This window comes from Numida meleagris, chromosome 1, assembly GCF_002078875.1.
Source record: "Numida meleagris isolate 19003 breed g44 Domestic line chromosome 1, NumMel1.0, whole genome shotgun sequence".
NCBI lineage: Eukaryota > Metazoa > Chordata > Aves > Galliformes > Numididae > Numida > Numida meleagris.
Window position 1 is genome coordinate 56,347,946 of NC_034409.1, and position 19,858 is coordinate 56,367,803.

Genomic DNA, 19,858 nt, shown 5'->3' on the forward strand with positions numbered 1-19,858 from the left:
TCCATGGCTTAGTCTTATTAGAGTTTACCAGGTAAGTTGGGGAGCTTTGAGAGTTATATTCTACCGTTATGTCACTTGTGAAAGAGTCCTTGCAATCACTGCATGTGTGAATTGGGGCTAAGGAGAAGGAAAAGATACAGCATAAGTACAACACAGCCCTCAAAGAGAAAACAAAGCTGCTAATGTAGTTTATTTTGTACTAACACCAAGTTACTTTCATCTGGGAAAACTCAAAAAGCAGTTTAATCTCCCTTTTGCTTTTGCCTTGCATACTTTTGCCTCCTGTGTAAATGGTGTTCAGACAAACAGTGCATTTGCAATGAATTAAAACCCTTACCTTTTACTTCCAGTTTGCAATCAACTTCTGCCTCTCCAAGTGCATTGACTGCTCTGCAAGTGTAAGTGCCTCCATCGTATGGACTGGGTTTGCGGATCTCCAGGGTACAGACACCTTGGTTGCCAAACATTCGGTACCTTGGGTCATTCACTATAGCGACTTTGTTCTTCAGCCAGGTTATTTTGGGCTGTGGTAAAAACAAAAGAAAACCCACATGCACAAACCTACGAATGGAAATATTTTACCACTGCTTGTGTTGTTCTGTTAAAGCTGAGTAATCCAGAAGTAGCACAAAGTAGATAAAATAGAGACAGAAGTTAACAATTAACCCAAGCATAAACACAGGCTATATCATACTTCTGTTTTTGAGTTTTTCAGTGCAGTTCCTATCATGTAATTAAAGTTGCAAATGTAAACCTGTTATCAGTATAAGAGGTGCCATATAATAACAGGGGACACCTCAGCTGTATCTTTTGACATCCAGTTGCTCTGAATCAGAAGATAAGGCATGTTTTTAACAGCAATTTTCAGAAAGAACAGCCACAAGCTGTGAAAAGTGAACATGTTCTTAAACTCTCTGGAGTTCCCATTTTACTAGATCAAATTTTCATGGCAGAAAATAAATCTTTAAAAGATGTAACTCGGACTGGAAGACACAATGGTACTGAGAATGTATGCATTCCCAGAGTATTCCCGCGGTGCATTTACTTAAAGCATAGTTACCTGTTTGTAGAATACTTACAGCTTCACTTTAATAAAAACCTTTACTGTCAGTGTTGGTCCCTGTACAACCCCACCTTTTCCTGAGGTTTTGCCCTTTCCCTGTGTCATCTGGGGATTTCATAACTGTAATATGGCCTATAACACAGGTCAGTAAGTAGGCATAAGTCCTTTTTGGATGCTTTTAAGCCCACACCCCTCTTTTTTCTTCAGCCTGCTTTGTACAGTAACAGTTGTATTACAGTTTTTATTGTTGGGTTAAGCTTTCTCATGTGTTCACTGACGCTGCTGTGCTGTACCTTGGGGTTGCCCCGAACGCTGCAGTTCAAAGTAGCATTGTAACCAGCTACAGCAAACGTGTTAATTAGAGGCTGAGTAAACAGTGGTCGTTCACTGAAGTCAAAGTCGTCGTAAACTGGGTATTTGTAGACTTTACCTATAAAATGAAAACGATGCATTAATAAAGACAAGTGTTGTAGTCTAACTAAATACCCAAACATCTTAAAAAGTGACAGCCTGCATCTCTTCTGATCTTCACTGGTTTAGGAATCACCCTGGTGTAGTAATTTCACTCATCAGAGAGGCTGGAAGGGAACTTGGGAATTGACTATTGCCCTTGGTTTTGATATAGAGGTCTGAGAGCTTCTCTTTGTTTCATGAGTAGATGGTGTACTAAATAAAGTGCATTTGTTCTATGTCTTTGCCCACATGCCCTACGTATTACACAAGAAGATGGATATTGCCTGATGTCCTGCAGGATGCTCATCTTGACGAGCCGTGTTTGCTCTTTTAAGACAGCTGGACAGACTGACGTCTTTTCCTGTGCACAGGCTTCAACAGACACCTTTGCGTCATTGAAACCTTCTCCAAGCTCCCTTACAGCACAGCTTAGGCCTGACATTTACTTTCATGACAGAGTCAAGTAAGTAGTGATGAAAAAGCAATTCCTATAGCTCTGTTTTCATTTGTGATCCCATTTCTAATAGAAAGGCACTTTTCTTTTTAAGAATGGAAGTGTGTTGCATTTACTCCTGACTTCCAGTCTTTCAGCCTGCCCATGTGGGTTGTCCGGATTGTCTGTGCTCTGTATCATGGCAGTCATGTATTCCTTCCTTTCAGAAAAACACAACCAACCAACTTTGATCTTTTTCAGCAAGACTGTCAGTTTGTGGAATTTTCCTTCCATAAAGAGACACTTAGATTATTTTTTTTTAGGTTTACATTGCTCTTCTAAGATGACAATTTCTGAAATATCAGGACTTTTGATAGCAGAGATTCAGTTTGTCCAGCTTCACCTGCGAGAGAGGTGAAGCAAGAGGCTAGGCTTATTTGTTGGATTGGCCCTGAAATGGACTGCAGCAATTGCATAGCTGGAGCTGAGTCTCCATGGAGAGGCCATGACTCACCGCTCTTAACAGAGCAACTGCTTTGCTCCTCTTCCAGCTCTTGTTGACTTAGATCTGCCAGTGGCAACATATGAGTGTGACATCCAAGACCACAGTAAGTGACAGAACATGGAAAAAATGTCCCACTCCATAAAAAAACTTATAAGCTTTGCAGACACACAACAAAGTCCTAATATGAAATGTCCTAGCTATCCATTGTGCCTCATCTATGGCCTTTATGTCTAATCACTTTCCCGACTCTGCACAGACCCCATCCCCTTCGATAAGGAAAAGCTAATTAGCTAACCATCTTTTGCAATCAAAGCACTCTCTTTGGTCATTGTTGCATCTTCGCTGAGGCCGCACATGTTTTCAGCGAAGACTCGGAAGTAGTATTCGTTTCCTATGACGAGCTCATTAATGGTGGCACTGGTGCGGTGGTAGTGCTCGATTACTGTGAACCATTCCTGAAACATACAAACACAGAGGCTAAGCTTCTCCGCCGTGCACTGCACCTCTTACACATATGCTGCTTGGAAGGATCATTGACCTTGTGATAGTACAATTTTCTTCTAAAGGAATGTTAATGAAGAGTAATGTGGTGAAGCAAACAGTAATTAATTGTTCCATCTGATGTGAGTGATAATGAGCATACACAGAGTTCACTACTGAGAAGTGAAGGTTGAATGGAAAGTGGATCCCACTGAATGGTTATACTCTGTTAGCCCAAAGGTTTCTGTTTGGGAAATCCAACATTACAAAGGTTATTCTGTGTGAGACAAGGCAGCCTCCTTCGTTTCTCTTCCCCTCTGCTGACTGAACAAGTACTGCTGCAGATAAGAAAACTGCAGACTAGGGGGAAAAACAAAGCCCTCGGGTGTGACGCATACTCATGAGGGGCCAGTGCACTAATGTACCCCCTCTTCCACAGGTTGAATGTTTGTGAAGAACGTACTTTCAACCAGGTGATTCCTCTGGAGCAACAGTAATATTTAAAGACTCAAGTGGAGAGGAGGATTTTAGCATTTTGGTCTTGTAACCGTAACAGGACATGTAAATTCTATCCTAGTACGTAACACCTACATAGCAAAATGAGATAAAAAAGGTTAATGCTAAAAATAAAATTAACATTAAATAAAGTATGACAACAATGTTTTTGCTTTTCCTGACTCTGCCTTGCAGAGTTTTTTCTTTTTTTAAAGAGACACTCATGCTGAATTTCCTATGCCACACTTTGCATTGATATTTGATTTGACTGATATATGATTGTCTTTAATAGTCAGTTTATTTTAGATATCTCAGAAATTGATGGACTGCCATCCCATGTAACCTGTGGAGTTTTCTGTACTCTTCTGAGGAGCTATTGCTAAGGAGCTGTGTTTTGGCAAAATGGTTTCCTGTAGAATGCTAGCTGTGCCAGAATTGCAAAATTCATCACCACAGAGAATATGGAAGAACTATGACCTGAATGACCCATGACACTCTGGGCCCAAGACACTGCAGTTGTTGCTTTCTCTTTCATACAGTAACTCAAAGACAGGGAACATTTCTTCTTTAGGAGGAAGATCTCCTCTTAGAATTTGAAGACAGATTAAAACTGAAGAATGGGAAGGGAAACAGATACACAGGAGGAATGAATTGATCAGAGCATGAAGCAGATCAACATAATGAGTTTTCTGGGGAGCAGGGAAAAGGAATCCTTTAGATAATGCACTTCCCAAAATATTATCCCTGTTTTCCAGTGTTTTAATTTGCAGTAAGCATTAAATGTAAGAATCCAACTGCCGTCTTTTAAGGAAGTTTACATTTCATGTTAGTATAATGAAAATAATAAAAATATTTTGCTTGTTATTGCCTTTTCATCTCGAAGGGTTTTAGAGCCAGAAAATCTTTAGAATGATTAGAAATACCTTGCAGATTTTCATAATATTGACCAATCAATGCTTTGTCCTCCTTCATTAATTAAACTTATAAGGACTTCTATTTTTAAAAAGAAGAGCTTCATGAATACATCAGCCTTTTAAACATCTTATTACTTACCATACTTTTCTTATCTGCTTTTTGAATAGTGTATCCAGTAATGGCAGCATTGCCATCATCTTTTGGTGGCTTCCATGATAAATTCACATTCTCTCCCCAGACGTCCTCAATAGTTACAACCTCTGGTGGGCCTGGGCGATCTGTAAGGAAAATATGGCAGTCATCATTTTCCATAATATTTCTGTTGTCTCTTTCCTACACACATCTTCCACTTTGTCTCTTTTGTCTCTTTCCTATATATATATATTCCACTTCGTTTGCTTTGTCTCTTTCTTACACATGCACATGGCCAAACCCAATGTCCAAAGAATGCTGATGCTGCAAAATAAAACTTTCAACAGTTAACCCATGCCAGAATCATGAAAATCTTAACTGGACCACTTTGTGAATATGGTTTATAAGGTACATACGCTCTTTAGTTGCAGATATGCATGACATTTTGAAAACCTGACCAGTAGTTGAAAATGTGTTCTTAAAACAGGAAGTGTCAATCATTATTTTGCCTATTATGCAAATAAATATGTTGGTAAAAATTGCAAGTAAATTTTTTTTCTTGTCTTTCTTTCCTGCTTTCATGTACTTCCAACATTTAGGATTTCTTCCATGTTACACTTGTGACAAACTTACTATGAAACCATTTCCATTTATGGATACCAGTCAAAAGGAAAAGGCTTGCTTCCTAAATAAACAAGAACGTGAAAAACAAAACTGTGAGAAGAAGAGACTAGCCTGTTCAAACAAGTACATGCCATTGTGTAGGAAGGTTTACTTAGAGACTACAAATCTATAGCCAAGTAATCGGATGTAGAGAAAAGACGTTTTCTTGGGATTTCTCTGTTTTCATAGCTATAATCTTGGAATGGCTGGAGTGTGCTTCTCTGGCATGCATGTGCTTCTGTTTCTCAAAACATACCAACAATTTGAATATCTATCGTAGCTTTATCCACCAAATTCTCTACTTCCACTTTCATGTCATATTCTCCAGAGTGGCTCCTTTCTGCCTTTCGGATAAAAATGATGGTGTCGTTCTCAGTGTTGCGGATGTTGATTTGGTTCTTGTCTATTGGAGAACCATTTTTCTGCCATGATACTTTTGCCCTTGGTCTTCCCTGTAAGAAGCCAGGAAACAATTTATATATGCTTTTGGAAGAGAAAAGGGTGTTAGTTACAAAAGGGAAATTGTTCTGAACGAAGCAATGAGAATTCTTTTTTAAATCACACAGAATTTGAGATGCAATCCCATTAATTTATCTAAAATGCAACTTGTTTTTTTTTTCTCCAAGAGGCAAAGATATTTGTATCTTCTGTATTTTCTGGATGAACTGGACAACTTTTTTTTTTTTTTTTTTTTTTTTTTTTTTTTTTTTAAGAAAATGCACAACAAATCATTTCATCTTCTGGAATTGCCTGCATTTTCTACACTTCTGGTGAAAGAGAAAGGCACCTAAGTAGCGCATTAAAGCTCCAAGGATTCTGAATTTGCTTCTTTGCAAAAGCAGTTTGAATAGTTGTTAGGTAGACTGGCTTGACATCTTTTGGGGAGAAGTGCACACGAATGTGGCACAGTAGTGCCCAATTTCGGTACCTAAACAGGAGTGAATTCCACCCGCTTTACCATCAGATTTGCCTTCTGGAGGCAAAACATTCACAAGTGCTGTCCAGTACTCTCACCTCTTTTTAAACATCTTATTTTAGAGAATATTTATTTAATTTCTCTGAAACAATGTGTTTTGTAGTGCACCAGTGATCAAGCTTTTATTAAACTTCTAGCAGCTTTGTAGAAACAAGCATCTTCATGCATGCAGAGAAGACATCAAATTACAGTTCTTTAATTCAGAAGAATAAAGGCCCTGTAGGTAGAGAGGCACTTGCTGTGAGAGGTGCTATATCCTTGGAAATCTTCATGCTATAGCTGTGATCTCAAGGATTTTAAAGTTGCATTTCCCATAGGAGACAGTGAAATTCTGCCCACTCTTCAATTCCCTCTCAAGACAACACAATGATGAAATATTACCATATCTAATTACTGCCAGTGTAAGCACTTTGCATTGTGCTAGTGAATATCTTGCACACAATGTCCAGTAGTAGAATTTATAATTATTCTGTGGATGACAGATGAACTATCAGTCTGTCTACGCCAGTTACACAGTTCAGTATTTGGCTTATCATCATTTCTTTGAGATGTCAAGACAAAAGCTCTCAAGCACCTGTGTACTTCTATGTGCTCTCACATCTATTTGAATGAACACACTTGACTCCCAAAATTTCGTAGAAAAAAAAGGAAGATAAAAAGCAGTAACATAAGAAAAATGAGTATTGAGTATTTTCCTGTCAGTGTTTTTAGTTCTTACCTGGAAAGGAATAACAAGATTTACAGTTTCTCCAACTCTTCTAGTATAGGTTTGTTTTAAGTGTCTTGGTAGGCGAATCTTTGGAGGTTCTGAAAAAAGCCAAAAGCTTGTGGTTGAAATTTATTTTCTTTTCTAACTGAGGCAGTAGTAGTGAGCATCAATATAAACAGAAGTCTGCAATTCCTAGAAGAGGCATCTTAAATATCTTGCTCCCATATTCAGTACACCTTTGGTGTTTGTGACACCACATGCTGTGGTGGTAAGAATCGGTGGGTTTCTTAGTGCTACTTAAAAAAGGAACAGTAAGTTCTACAGAAAAAGACTTGCAAGCCTGTGCAATAAAGGCTCAGAAACGAAATAAATTTAAAAAAAATTACAGCTATTTTTAAAGACAATTTCATGACTTCTAGTCACTACAAAATGGCTTTGTAAGGCCATATCATCAGCTTCTAACTATAAGTATGAGCCATTAAAGAAACCCCACAGAACTAAATATGGTAGCAGAGTGTATTTGTGGGAGAGCATAAGCAGGAGGATCTTACCTATCACTTCCTTGACTAAGATAGGCTGTGGGTGGTACCTAGGTTCACTTTCACCTGCAGCATTCACCGCTTTTACTCTCACAAGGATCTTTGAGCCAGTTGGCAGACCAGTGATTGTAAACTTTGTTTTGTCTGTCAGTTCTGGGTTAGCGACGATCCACTCATCAGCTAGTTCAGGAAAAGAGGAGGACGAATCAAAAGAACAGGGAATTATAAATATATCCACTGCACCAAAAAGGAAAAGTACATAATGGTAACTGATTCATTATATACTGATGCATCCATCTTGGTTTTTTCCTTCTTCAATAACATGATATGGATTCACTTTAATTAAACACAGAAAAAAAGCCTTCAAACCTTAATGGATTTGTGTCAATTATTATATATACATATTTTGATAAATAAATGTTTTAATAATGTGCATATAATTTAACTGTACCAGAGAGATTAGCATTTTAATTCAGCTGATATAAAACAAGAAGGATGTAGAGTGTATCTCCAAAAGAGTCACTATTGCTTTAGCAACTTTTCTGGAGAGAAAAGGGTTTGAGAATTCATTTAAATAATTTCACATTTAAAACAAGTACTTATTATCCTAGGTAATACCACTCAGAGTGCGGGGATGAGGAAAGTACAGACTATTTACACATTGCAATGAAATGCCATCTCTGCTGGTGCTCTTAGACAAGGAAGCCTGTACGAAAGTTATTCACTTACTGACAGCGTTCTCAAATTTTTATCCTACTCCTAAGCAGTCGCACGTAATCCATGGAGTAATCGTAACAGTACAGTCTTTAAGATAAGTTTTGATACAAACAATACTTTCTTTTCACCCTATCCTGCAAACATAGATCACTTTAACACCGCTGGTGCCTTGACCTTTGGAGTCAGATTTTTGCAGTAGCAAGTCATTACCGATACTTTCCACATCATAGAAGGATAGCATTATAGTGCTGGCATAAAAGACAAGAGAACTACTATAAGATAAAGTACCCTGCAGACTTAGCCACAACAAATGCCGTACATTTGCATAAGTGTGTCTCTTACTTTTAGGAATTAAGTTCTCCTTCAAGCTGCTTCTTTCAGGTTCTAGTAGAAGAGGATTGTAATCAGTGAGTGTTTCCTGAACACCTCCCCCTCCCTTATACATGCACTGCTGCAAATTCTGAGAGTGCATGTACTCTCAGAAATTTCTTTACTTTTTAAAGGGAGTTTTCTTTCACTAAAGAAGTTTTAAATCCCTTGTTGTATACTATACCTTCCGGGTTGAAAGGTGGCTCCATCAATTCCTCAGACTGATCTGTCGATATACCTTGTGAGAATCCAGCTTTAAAATTAATCAGAGACACTCACTTTGACACAGATGGAGCATTTTGTCAGTGGTTACAAATTCCTGTTAGTGAGTATGCAAAGATAGATGCTAGACTTTAAAGACTTAAAGGACCTATGCTTAGGGAGTCTGCAGGTAGAAAAGAGGTGGGAAAAGGTGGGAAAGAGGCATCTAGATCAAGAATGGTTATGCTCACAGGAAAGCTAAAGGATAAAGAAAGAGGAGAAGATGAAGTTGTTTCTTTCTTTGGGCTGATCACAGCCCTGGAAAGATGAAAAGAAAGAGGAGAAAGAACACTTGGAAAAGAGAGAAATGAAGCAAAATGATGATGGGAGAAAAAAAGCACATCATAGAAGAGAAAAGGAACTCGGGGAAGAATTTTGAGCAAGAGAGACAGAAAAAAAGAAGTCATGAAAAGTAAACTTAGGGAGACAGAGGAAAAGAACACATTTAACTAAAGGTAACACAGAAAGAAAATCACAGATGATGACAGATATAATGTAATCAGTAAGGCTTTATTCCCTGATCAAAGCTATCACTGCCCTGGATTTCCTGGAAGCCCAGACTTAGCTATTTTCAGGATAATAAAAATACTATTTTAGTATCTGCGCATGTTCCTGGATGGGAACACTCACAAGGATCTCAGCCAACAGAGACTCTCTGAAATGCCTACTTACTAGCTATGATAAAAGATTATTTGCAGGTACAGTGGCCCTTTAAAGGCAGATAAACATAACATCCTAGGGAAAATTAAGCTAGCCTTGAAGTATCACAGAAGAACCAGCCAGCAGTGTACTCTGCTAAGAATTTACTTATCCAGTGTCAGTAAGACTTAATCTGTTCTACAACACCAAAACAAGAGGCTCAAGTTAAATGTTGTAAGGTAGCCCTGGGGAAAGGAGTTCTTTATCCATACCTATTGTGTTATTCATTCCTATGCAATGTCAGATGCATATACACATGATGAAACTCCTGTTCGTTATATACAGAGAGCTGTCAAAGGTGCTACCATATTTAACGAAGTCCAAGAGTCCACCATGTTGATCAACTTACAAGATTCAGACTAAAGGGAAATACCAATTTTCACAAAGCCCAACTGATGTCCATCGTACATGATTCTTCTAAATTATAATTACACATATATATTTTGTCCCCTATTTTCAGCTTGTGGTTTCTCCTAATGAATGCTGAGATAAGGAAGACTCCAAAAAACCCTCTTTAAAGCTACATCAGTGATGACAATGAAGGAATGAAGACAAATGAGTTTACAAACAGAAAACTAAAAGTACAGCAGAATGAATATAGACATTCATAAGAAGTATCTTGAAGTTAAGAAGTTATTAAACAGTATAGAATGAATTAGTCCAAAACAGAAAAGGCACTGAAAGGACTGAGAAAGGGAGGCAATGAGATATTGCAAGAAAGAAAAAAAGGTTTACATGTAGAGAAAATAATGAATATTTCAGTAACACAACTCTTGTTACCATTTTCTACTAAGCTGCTTCTTCCTAGCCATTTTCATGACATATATACATAAATAATGTCAGTTGTGCATATAGAGATGTATACCCATATATAGAAGGCATATATAGATTTACATAAACACTCAGAAACTTATACAAAATACATTGTACCCGTTGTATTTTAACTGAGTTAAGTAACAATAAAATGACACTCAACTGACATTTTAAACATATGACAAAACATATGTTTAATATTTTAAACATGGCTGAAAAAAAAAGAATTTGTTTCATTCAACAGGTATACAGTGATCTTCTGTCTAATAGTCCTTAAAAGGCAAATTTTGAAGATTCCTTTAAATACCTTTGTTTGGATTACTGTATATATATATATATATATTTCTCACCCTCTCATTTTGTCTAACCTACCAATCACATACTGTAATGTCAAGGATCTCATGGCTGTGACATATTACATACACTTTCAATTTTCCCCCATCATGCCACAAATGCTAAACAGAACATAATATACAACATACACCCAAGTCCTCACATTTTCAGTCCCCTTTGTACCTGTTGACCGTGCAAAGGAAACACATGGTGGTAGGTGGACAGACAGACTAAATGATCTTGGAGGTCTTTTCCAGCATTGGTGATTCTATGATTCTGTGATTATGTGAATGCTGCACCTTGATCTGACACTGTATGCATACTCTTTCTGAACTGTTTCCGCAGCTCCCTCCCAATATAGAAGGAAATCCCTTCCTACCGTTCCCGCTGTGAGCTTCTTGCAGTCTTTTCCTGTTCCTTACAGATGTTCATCTCAATGCTACCAGATGTGGAATGCTCCTGAGAAAAGCCAGTGTTCTTCTTCACTCCCTCTCCCTCTCACTCAAGTGAGAGCTGAGGGTACTCTGCTCCTGTGGAATCTGACCACTTTTGTGAACTACTGTTTTCCTGGATTTACTGAATCTGAAACATGTGACCCTGTGAATGACAAGTTCTCTCCTCTCTCCTCTACCTCTTGTATCCAAGCTGTGGATTGCATGCATGAAAATCTTCTATTAAAATAGATGTCTTTACGAAAAAAAAGCATTGAACTCATCACTTGTTTTACAACACAGTGAAGACCAGCAGCAAACAGAGATTAACATTAAAAAGTTCACTCATCCAAACACTCAACACTGCTGGAGTTCCATTGTTTGACATTTACCCAAACAGGCTGGATATTGCACACACCAGTCTTGCCTGTTTGGTACTCACCCAGGAGCTAAAATCATTTTAATCACTTTTTTTACACCCAGGAGTTACTTTTTGAAAACAGACTTCATTTGATGTCAACTCAGAATAAAATCTGTTGAAAAATACTAAATTGCTCTGCTTGATCACCAAATCCCCTGGTTGTAAAATATAGGTTGTTTCCCTATTCCTTGCTATTTCACTTTTGTGACTTGATTTGTCTTTTACATCTTTAACATTTGCCTTCAGTTCTGTGTAGTTTTATGACAGATAGGCATAGTTAAAGATCCTTTATCTAGCTAGCTTGAAATGCTGGGGAAATTCAATATCCAGACATGAAGTTTACATGCCCAGATAACTTCGATAGCCAGCTGTTGGGAAGGGTATCCACCTGTACCGTGAACTGGCACTTGAAGTAGCCAATTAGTAATATGTTGAGATGATCACACTGAGGACCTCCTTTCCCTAAAACCCAGACAACCTACACACAATCTGGATTACACTTCTATCAATTTATTATTTCCTATTCATCCATCCATCAATCCATTCACACACACTTTGTTGCTTCCACTTTTCATTTAGCTCAAAGAAGAGGAAAGGCATTAACATGCCTTTAACTTAGCTGTAACAGATTATATAGTTTTTGATTTAGTATTCACATCATATGTAAGGTGGGTTAAGCTACAAGAATGAGTGAGATTTGAAATACAAACTAAAGAGAAGCTTGAACACAATCCTGCTGCTGGGGGTTTGTAACTGATTAATCACTTTAAACTGAGCGCATCTGATACCTGTAGAGAAATAATGGAGGTCTCACATATTTTCACTTTGAGTAACATACCACAGCCGTTGTCACTTACTTCCTTCAAAGCAGTACTCTACAACATAGCCATCTAAACCTGCTGCTCCAATGTGGTCTGGCGGCCTCCATTTCATTGTAACTGTGGTATCAGTTACTGAATCCACTGCCAGGAGAGTTGGTGGACTGGTAACAGCTGAAACGAGAAGGCAGCAGGGAGAAGGCTGAAAACTCTGTTATCATAAAAGTTTACATTTTTGGTGTTTTCCTCTAATCTAGCATCATCAAGCTCTCAGGCAAAAGGCTAAATCCAGGCATTTCCAGTCAACTTGGAACTTCTTTCCCATTTAGAACCAAACCAGAAGAGATACCTGATCCTGTACCTGCTCACAGCCTAACTTGAAGAATCCGATTCTTCCCTCTGAGGAATGAGAAGAATGAAGGGGGTGAAGGGTGTGGTAGAGAAGTTCTTACTAGCATGTTCTATGACAGTATGTGTTTTCACACAAGAGGAGAGCATGCTGTAGAAAGAACAGCTACCACCTCCTTCCTTCTCTGCTGAGAAAGGTGGAAAACTTCACTGATTTGCAGAACAAGACAGTTATTTTACAAGGACTTGTGACTGTAACAATAGTTTGAAAAATTCTTTCTTTACATTAAAAGGCCACCAAAATAGTCAGTCATAAGGTGAGTGACAAGGCCCTCTAGCTGTTACATTAATATAAAGTACAAATAATAATAGAACATGAAAAATGGTGTGAAAAATGATATAGCCTAATTTGGTTTGAAGTTGGAAAAAGATATTGATAATACTTGATCCTTCTGAAAAAAATCCCCCAAAACAAAAAAACAAAATAGCCACCACCATACTTCAGTTAATAAGGGTCAGTGAGCCACAAAATAAAATTGGGGACTATTCAAATGTTTCTTGATATATGATTTATTACACTGTATTTGGCAAATTCATTTATATTTATTTCCATCGATGGATTATATACCCATATTGAGTGGGGTTTTTTTGTTTTGTTTTGTTTTTTTTAGACATCTGCTCACTTTTTCCGGCCATTTTTGACCAAAGGTCTTTGTCTGACTGAACTTACAACAGGAGAAACAGAATAGCCAAGACAATATTTCATCATTATCAATTATCTAAGTTGCCAGTAGTTTCATATTATTGACTCAATACACAGAGACATGAAACTGTTAATCATGGTCCTTGAGAAGTACTGACCATAATATGTTGGGTTCATCTCTAGTACGTCACTATTTTATTGCAGTGAAATATTTTCTGTCTGTACCTATTTTGTTTCTTGATTATAAAAGATATATAAATATAGATATGTACCTATGGATATATAATTTACACAGCACCTAGTAAAGACAGATTGTGAGCAACAGAAATGTAGAAAGAACTACAGTTATATAACTAAATGACTGCAATAATGGATCAAGGATAATTGTCTAATGCATAGCTGTTTCTTTAATCTTGTTTACTTACCTAAAGGAATAAAAGACTTCGAAGGCATACTTGGCTTGGAAGTGCCTATTGCATTAACAGCAAATACACGGACCTCATAAGCAACGCCTTCAATCATCTTCTTCGGCTCAAAAGTTGTTTCCTTACACAGTTCAAAATTCAGCCTCATCCATCGTGAGCTTTGTTTCTTTTTCCTTTCAATGAAATATCCTATAGACCAAACAAAATGGTATTACAGTAAGCAACAGCATGAAGTTCAATAATGAGGTGTCCATGTTTTGACTGACCAATAGTTCTCAACATGGCTCAAAATCCCTTTCTAGCTTCATAGTTCTCTGGGAGTTATTGTTTATTTTTTCTCCTTGCACTAGTCCACTGGTAGTCACCTGCTTAGCCTTGATGGCCATGTACAGGCTTTTTTCAAACTTCATTTAATATGCCACTGTATTTAGTTTAGAGTGAAAAGGGCATGATTCTGCTGGCCTCTGGTCACCTCTGACCTTCTTCTTGGTTCAGCATATTAGAAGATATTACAATTGTTTCTGAAATTGCTGCTAGCATTCAAACTGTTCAAGTTTTGTCTTTATAAAAAGTTGTCTTTCAAGTAAGGAGATTGATAACATATAAAACTTATGATAAAGTCAAAGACTGGATGTAATATTCTTTTGGTAGACTATTGAAAGTACCACTCCCCAGTGCCAGTGCTGAACTCTGATACCATGATGCCCATTACTTGGAGTGAGTTTCTTTTGTCTATATTAGAGCATCACCAAATGAAAGGAAAAGTATTTACCTAAGATGGGTGATCCACCATCATTTGCTGGAGGTTCCCATGTCATAATACACCAGTCTTCACCCACCTCTGTCACATTTGGTGCCTGAGGAGGATCAGGCACATCTGTTGTTAAAAAAAAAAAAAAAATTGAATATAATAAAAAGAAGAAAAATCTTTCCTCTTTATGTCTAGTCTGTAATAAAAATGTCAAACAAGAAACAAATCTGAATAGCTTTTGGAGTCCAACAAGGTAAGTTAGACTTGAAAATGTAGAGTGTATGTGAAAATAATCTTGTGTTGACAACAAATGGTGAGAATAAATGGAGTCCAAGTATATTGGTAAGAATGGATCAGCAGAGGGAGACAAAAACTCATCACTAAAATGTGAGCAACAACATTCAGAACAGTAAGCAGGAGACATAGCTACTGTGAATATACTTGGCCTCTTTAGACTAAATTCTTCATAGGAAAGATATTCTAGCATCCATTTAGTGTCCTGAGATTTGAGAGGATCTGCTTTGCTAGTCCTTCTTCTGTGATCTTCTGTAAGTAGTTCAAGAACAGTCTCACAAAGACTCATGTGCTCTTAAATGTTTTCTATCATCTTCTATGACATTTTACTGATAGATGTATCAGTAAAATACATCTACTACTTTGAGGTACTTGGTGGTAATGAATGAGGGGAATTACAAGTCTTAGAAAGGGCTACACGAAGGCTGAACGAGGAGCTGCATGAGGTTCCCAACAGAAAAATGACAAGGGAAAAGGTCATAAACTCATCTTTAACGTTCTAAATAACTGTTTTCCGGAATAAGCACTGTAATAATGCAGGGCAGTCCTCCACGTACATAAAATATTTTTGTAGCCTTCATTTGTACCTAACTCTCTGGGGCAGAGGACTTTTACCAGTGATACTTCTGTGGCCTTGCACATTTGGCTCAGAGCATCTCAAGCTCTTTGCACAGTTTTTGGAGTCAGTAGTAGCAGTGCAGAGCCCCCAGGCCTGATATCTCAGGCACTTTTGAGGAAGACACAGCTTTGTAACTCCTCAGGCTAAGAAAGAAATTGAAATTAAATTTGCCCATTTGGAATAAATGTTCTGACTAACAAGCTACAGCACAGCGATAGCACCACCAGAGCCCTCAACTATTATTTTTTTAAGTATTTTCTTGCATCATTTTATATGGATACTGATTAGGGAGACGTGATCTAGGAGTTCCTAATGAGAAGAAAGAGAAAGGAGGTCTTTGTACATCCTGACAGGTGGGATGGAAAGGGATAAATGCCAAGTTCTTCACACTGTCAAGACTCTTCAGGGGCACTTGAGAGCACGTGCTAAGAAAGAGCCATCAGGAAAATACAGAATGCTACAAGCAGCCTGAGGCAACTTCAGAAGCTTAGCCTCAGCAAGGTGAGGTGGCAGCATGGGTGGTAATTAACTCCTACTTAAATCCCATGCTAAGCTCCTGTGTCCTTCATTAACTTTGTGCCTTCATATCCTTGCATCTCATTTTCACACCTGGAAATGAGGAAAAATGGAACTGGAAGATTTTGGAGAACCTTCAACAGTTTGGTAGCCAGGGATGACAGCATGTACAGGAGACGTATAGGAAGAAGAATTTGGCTGTTGTCAGACTGCAGAAAAGCAATGTTCTCAGGGATCACTTATTGAAAAGAGCCATGAAAAATGACATTGCTCATGTGTACTTTTCCACATGACTTACCAACCACCTTAATGTTGATAAGGGCTGAGTCCTCCCCAGCTTCATTCTTTAATGTTATTCTGAAAGGACCTGAATCTTCTCTCTCAGCTGTGTCAATGACCAGGCAGCTGCTGTCTGGGTATGTTTCTGCCCTTATTCTTCCACTGTCTGTGATCCACTAGGAATCAAAGTAAGCAGAGGGAAAAATCACGTTTTCTGCTTTAAGAATCAAAATGTTCAAAAATAAAAGCTCAAGTGCATTACAGAACACTTCACCAAAAATTTCCAAACAGAAATTCACATTAAAGCTCAGTATTTCAGTCATCTGATTATCACAAAAAAGACAAACTAACCAAGTGATAAATAAATAAATAGCTTTAAAGTACTGTGACTGTTTAGTACTCAGGTCAGCCATTATATCGCAAAGGAAGGGTCAGTAGGCTCACTTATCCTGTGAGCAAGAACATGCTTTAATCAACACTACTTGATGGAAAGAGAGTAGTGGAATCTTAAAAAAGATTGAATGTAAAAGATTTTTAAAAGATTCTTAAAAAAAGAATCTTAAAAAAGATTGAAATGTAATTCATATAGTTTAATTATTAGATAGATTGCAAGGGTCAGTAGTTTGTCCTCATTGTTTTTAAAACACTGACACATTTTTGAATAAGAAGCTCTCCTAGTGTGATTTCTCATTTGAACAAGTCCATGGAATTAAAAATACCATTAATACTGGAAAATACTAGTCAAAGATTTGACCAGATAGGTCTGACAAATCCAGCAGAAATGACATGTTGCACACACCAGAATGAAAATTTAAATGTGAAAAGTCTGGCTTTTTGGTATTATTATACTGTCAGGAGTGCATCTGAGCAAAGTTTATCACGAAGACACCATATGTCTTGACACTTCATCAGAATTTATTTATTTCAAAACCAGACATTACTATGGCTCCCTGTCAAAACTGCAGTTCCGGACAGTGTATACGCAATAAGTAGCTGCCTGGTAGATTTTCATTAGATTTCTTCTGCATCTGATATATCCCTCTCCTTTAAAATTTATTTGCAGAAAAAGCATAATCTTTTCCTAATAATTTCAAGAGTTTCCTCAGAAAGATCCAGAAGATGCTAAACACTTAAAATTTATCAATTTTACTCTTCACATTTGAGGCAGGAGAGTTTTTATGTGCAACAGGATAATGTATCCCCTTCTTATTTCCTGCCATGTCTTCACCAGACTAAAGATTATTTTTAGAGGGAAAATGCTCCTCATTGATCTTTAAAAATAAGTGTAATGCTAATGTACCTTATCCCCTCTACTCCACATGACTTTTGGTGTTGGCTCGCCAGTGATAGGGATCTCAAGTCGTAGTTTGGTTCCTGCCACTACTGTCACGGTATTGTTTTCCCCAAGACCATCAAGGTGAAGTTTAGGAGGATCTGAAAAAGAAGAAGTAGTCCAAATTTTCATAGGACTGCCACTTTGAAAATTCCGGAACCTGGGCACAAGTTTGAGAAATAGAGAAACATGCTCTACTGTTTGTATTTTCCTGGTATTTTCACTCAACTAATATTTGTTTGGAAGAAAAATTGTGAAGAAATTTTTTTTGGAAGAAAAGAATTGATTAGGAATCTATCATAGAACCATAGAGATTTTGGAATAGTAGGACCGTAAAAGAAAAATAATCCGTCATCCTGAGGTAGGATTGTTTATATTTAGATAACATGTGAGAGCGACTTCCTCTAAGTGGCTCTTGAAAATTTCCCTTGTAGACTTTTTACATTTGAAATTCTCATGCTCCAGACATCACTATTCTTACACTTTAAATATTTTCTTTATCTAATTACTTTTTCAGAAAATGAAATGGTTACTTTTGTTGTACTCCATGGATATTGGGAACAACTGATGAACATACTCTAATATATTAGAAGATTTTATCTGTGAGCATACCCCTCCTCTTGTCATTCTCCCTAATTCTTGCCAATCTTATTTCTAACATAAGTATCTCACTTCTTTCAGTATCAATTACAAACCATATTTTCTAAAACTTTGATCATTTATATTGCTGTCATTTAGACTTAAATTCACTGGCTGAAATTAAAAGTCAGTGGGGTACTGTTGTGGAAAGAGTCAATGCCATTAACTACTTTCTAATTAGATCACTGAATAAATGCTGGCCAAAAACATTTAATTCTCTGGATATCATTAAATGTAAGCACAGTATAGGTAAATATGTACCTACTTTACTATACTTTTACTGAGTTAAATCATATCTTGAAATGTAAACAAGCCAATTCTTTAAAGAATACAATGCTGTAGATCTGAAAAGCTATACCAAGAGGTGCTTTACACAAAAGATTAACAGTGGTTCAAGTTTAGGAATTCAACTTCCCCAGGCTTGTAAACTATGACCAGATCCTAAGCACAGGCAAAGCACTGTCTATCTCAATGTCACTTTGCCAAAGTAGCAGCTCTGCTTTTTGAGGTAAGCACCTGCTCAGAAGAAACAAACTGATTGTGTTCAAGGATATTTCACACAGCTTTCACTTTCCAAAGGTCAGAGAAAGAAATGCAATTTGTAACTTGTTGTGCCAAGTACTTACCCACAACATGCACTTTGCATGGAATATTAATATTGTAAGCATCTGGTACAAACATGTATTCAGCCTCATCATCAACAGCAGCACTTGCTATAATAAATCTGTGGATTCTGTAAAAAAATTGAAAAAGAAATCCATGTAAATTATTTTTGAAGAAAACTTGAGACTATGTGGAAAAATCTGAAGAAAAAAGTTTAGGAGATCTGTGCAAGTGTGTAAAAGGTGCAAAAAAAAAAAAAAAAAAGAAACAAGAAAAAACCTATCAGAAAAAAGTATAATTTTTAAATCTAAATATTTTTAATAATGCCCCAAAATTATTTTTACCTTGCTACATATTATCCCATACTAACAGCAACAGCAATGTCCAGAAAAAAGAATTGCTTAAAATTAGATCGTTCAAGGATTTTATTATTGTCTTCCACAGCCAAAAGACACAGAACGAGAAAGGACAAGGAAACTTGGCTTTTATGATCTTAAATCTAACTATGTTTGAAGGACAAAGTTTAGGCTTAACACATAGATTAACATATAGTTTTCAGAGAAATAACCTTCATATTGGCACATCTTTACAATGTCACTTCATCAAAAATCAAATCAATACTCAACACGCTTACCTTCCTTTGTGATAAATCTTCACACGGTCACTAGCTTCAATCAGTTGTCCATTTTTGTACCATTTCCCTTCCACATTCTCAGATATCTCACATTTCAGGTGGATTTCCTGTCCAAGCCTCACAGTCTGGTCTTCTAGTGCAAGTGATATCTTCAATGGTCTCACTTAGGAAAAGAGAAGTAGAGATATTAATGTTAATATCAAGTGACAGCTTATAAGAAAGGCCGATCCAAAATATCCATGCTCTGAGTAGGAAAACCCAATCTCTATTCACTAGGAGTGTATTTGAATTCTGTCCCCTCTCTGGTGTTTCGATGCAAGATGAAGGTGCTTCTGTCCCTTAGAATCCAGTAAGAAACTTTCAAGATGTGGAAGACCTGTGTCCCCAGATCACTTGAAGAGATTACAACCTACCTTTCCTGCAATCTAACTGCTTACAAAGGTATCCCAGATGACAGAAGATAATTAGGACACTTCACAAAGTAGTTAA

The 19,858-nt window shown here is 37.3% G+C and overlaps 1 protein-coding gene across 1 annotated transcript in view; it reads right to left on the reverse strand.

Moving 5' to 3' along the window:
- The window catches only part of MYBPC1 (myosin binding protein C, slow type), a 46,736-nt gene that overhangs the window by 10,903 nt on the left and 15,975 nt on the right, over positions 1 to 19,858 (reverse strand). The window contains exons 12-27 of the mRNA XM_021395444.1: positions 19,370 to 19,532; positions 18,759 to 18,865; positions 17,461 to 17,594; positions 16,180 to 16,336; positions 14,474 to 14,578; positions 13,702 to 13,890; positions 12,265 to 12,399; positions 8,634 to 8,702; positions 8,423 to 8,464; positions 7,376 to 7,543; positions 6,834 to 6,922; positions 5,396 to 5,591; positions 4,483 to 4,622; positions 2,750 to 2,909; positions 1,357 to 1,493; positions 338 to 524 (exon numbers count right to left, since the gene is read on the reverse strand). Of these exons, the coding sequence (XP_021251119.1) occupies positions 338 to 524; positions 1,357 to 1,493; positions 2,750 to 2,909; positions 4,483 to 4,622; positions 5,396 to 5,591; positions 6,834 to 6,922; positions 7,376 to 7,543; positions 8,423 to 8,464; positions 8,634 to 8,702; positions 12,265 to 12,399; positions 13,702 to 13,890; positions 14,474 to 14,578; positions 16,180 to 16,336; positions 17,461 to 17,594; positions 18,759 to 18,865; positions 19,370 to 19,532 (2,178 nt within the window). The remainder of the gene's footprint in view (positions 1 to 337; positions 525 to 1,356; positions 1,494 to 2,749; positions 2,910 to 4,482; positions 4,623 to 5,395; positions 5,592 to 6,833; positions 6,923 to 7,375; positions 7,544 to 8,422; positions 8,465 to 8,633; positions 8,703 to 12,264; positions 12,400 to 13,701; positions 13,891 to 14,473; positions 14,579 to 16,179; positions 16,337 to 17,460; positions 17,595 to 18,758; positions 18,866 to 19,369; positions 19,533 to 19,858) is intronic.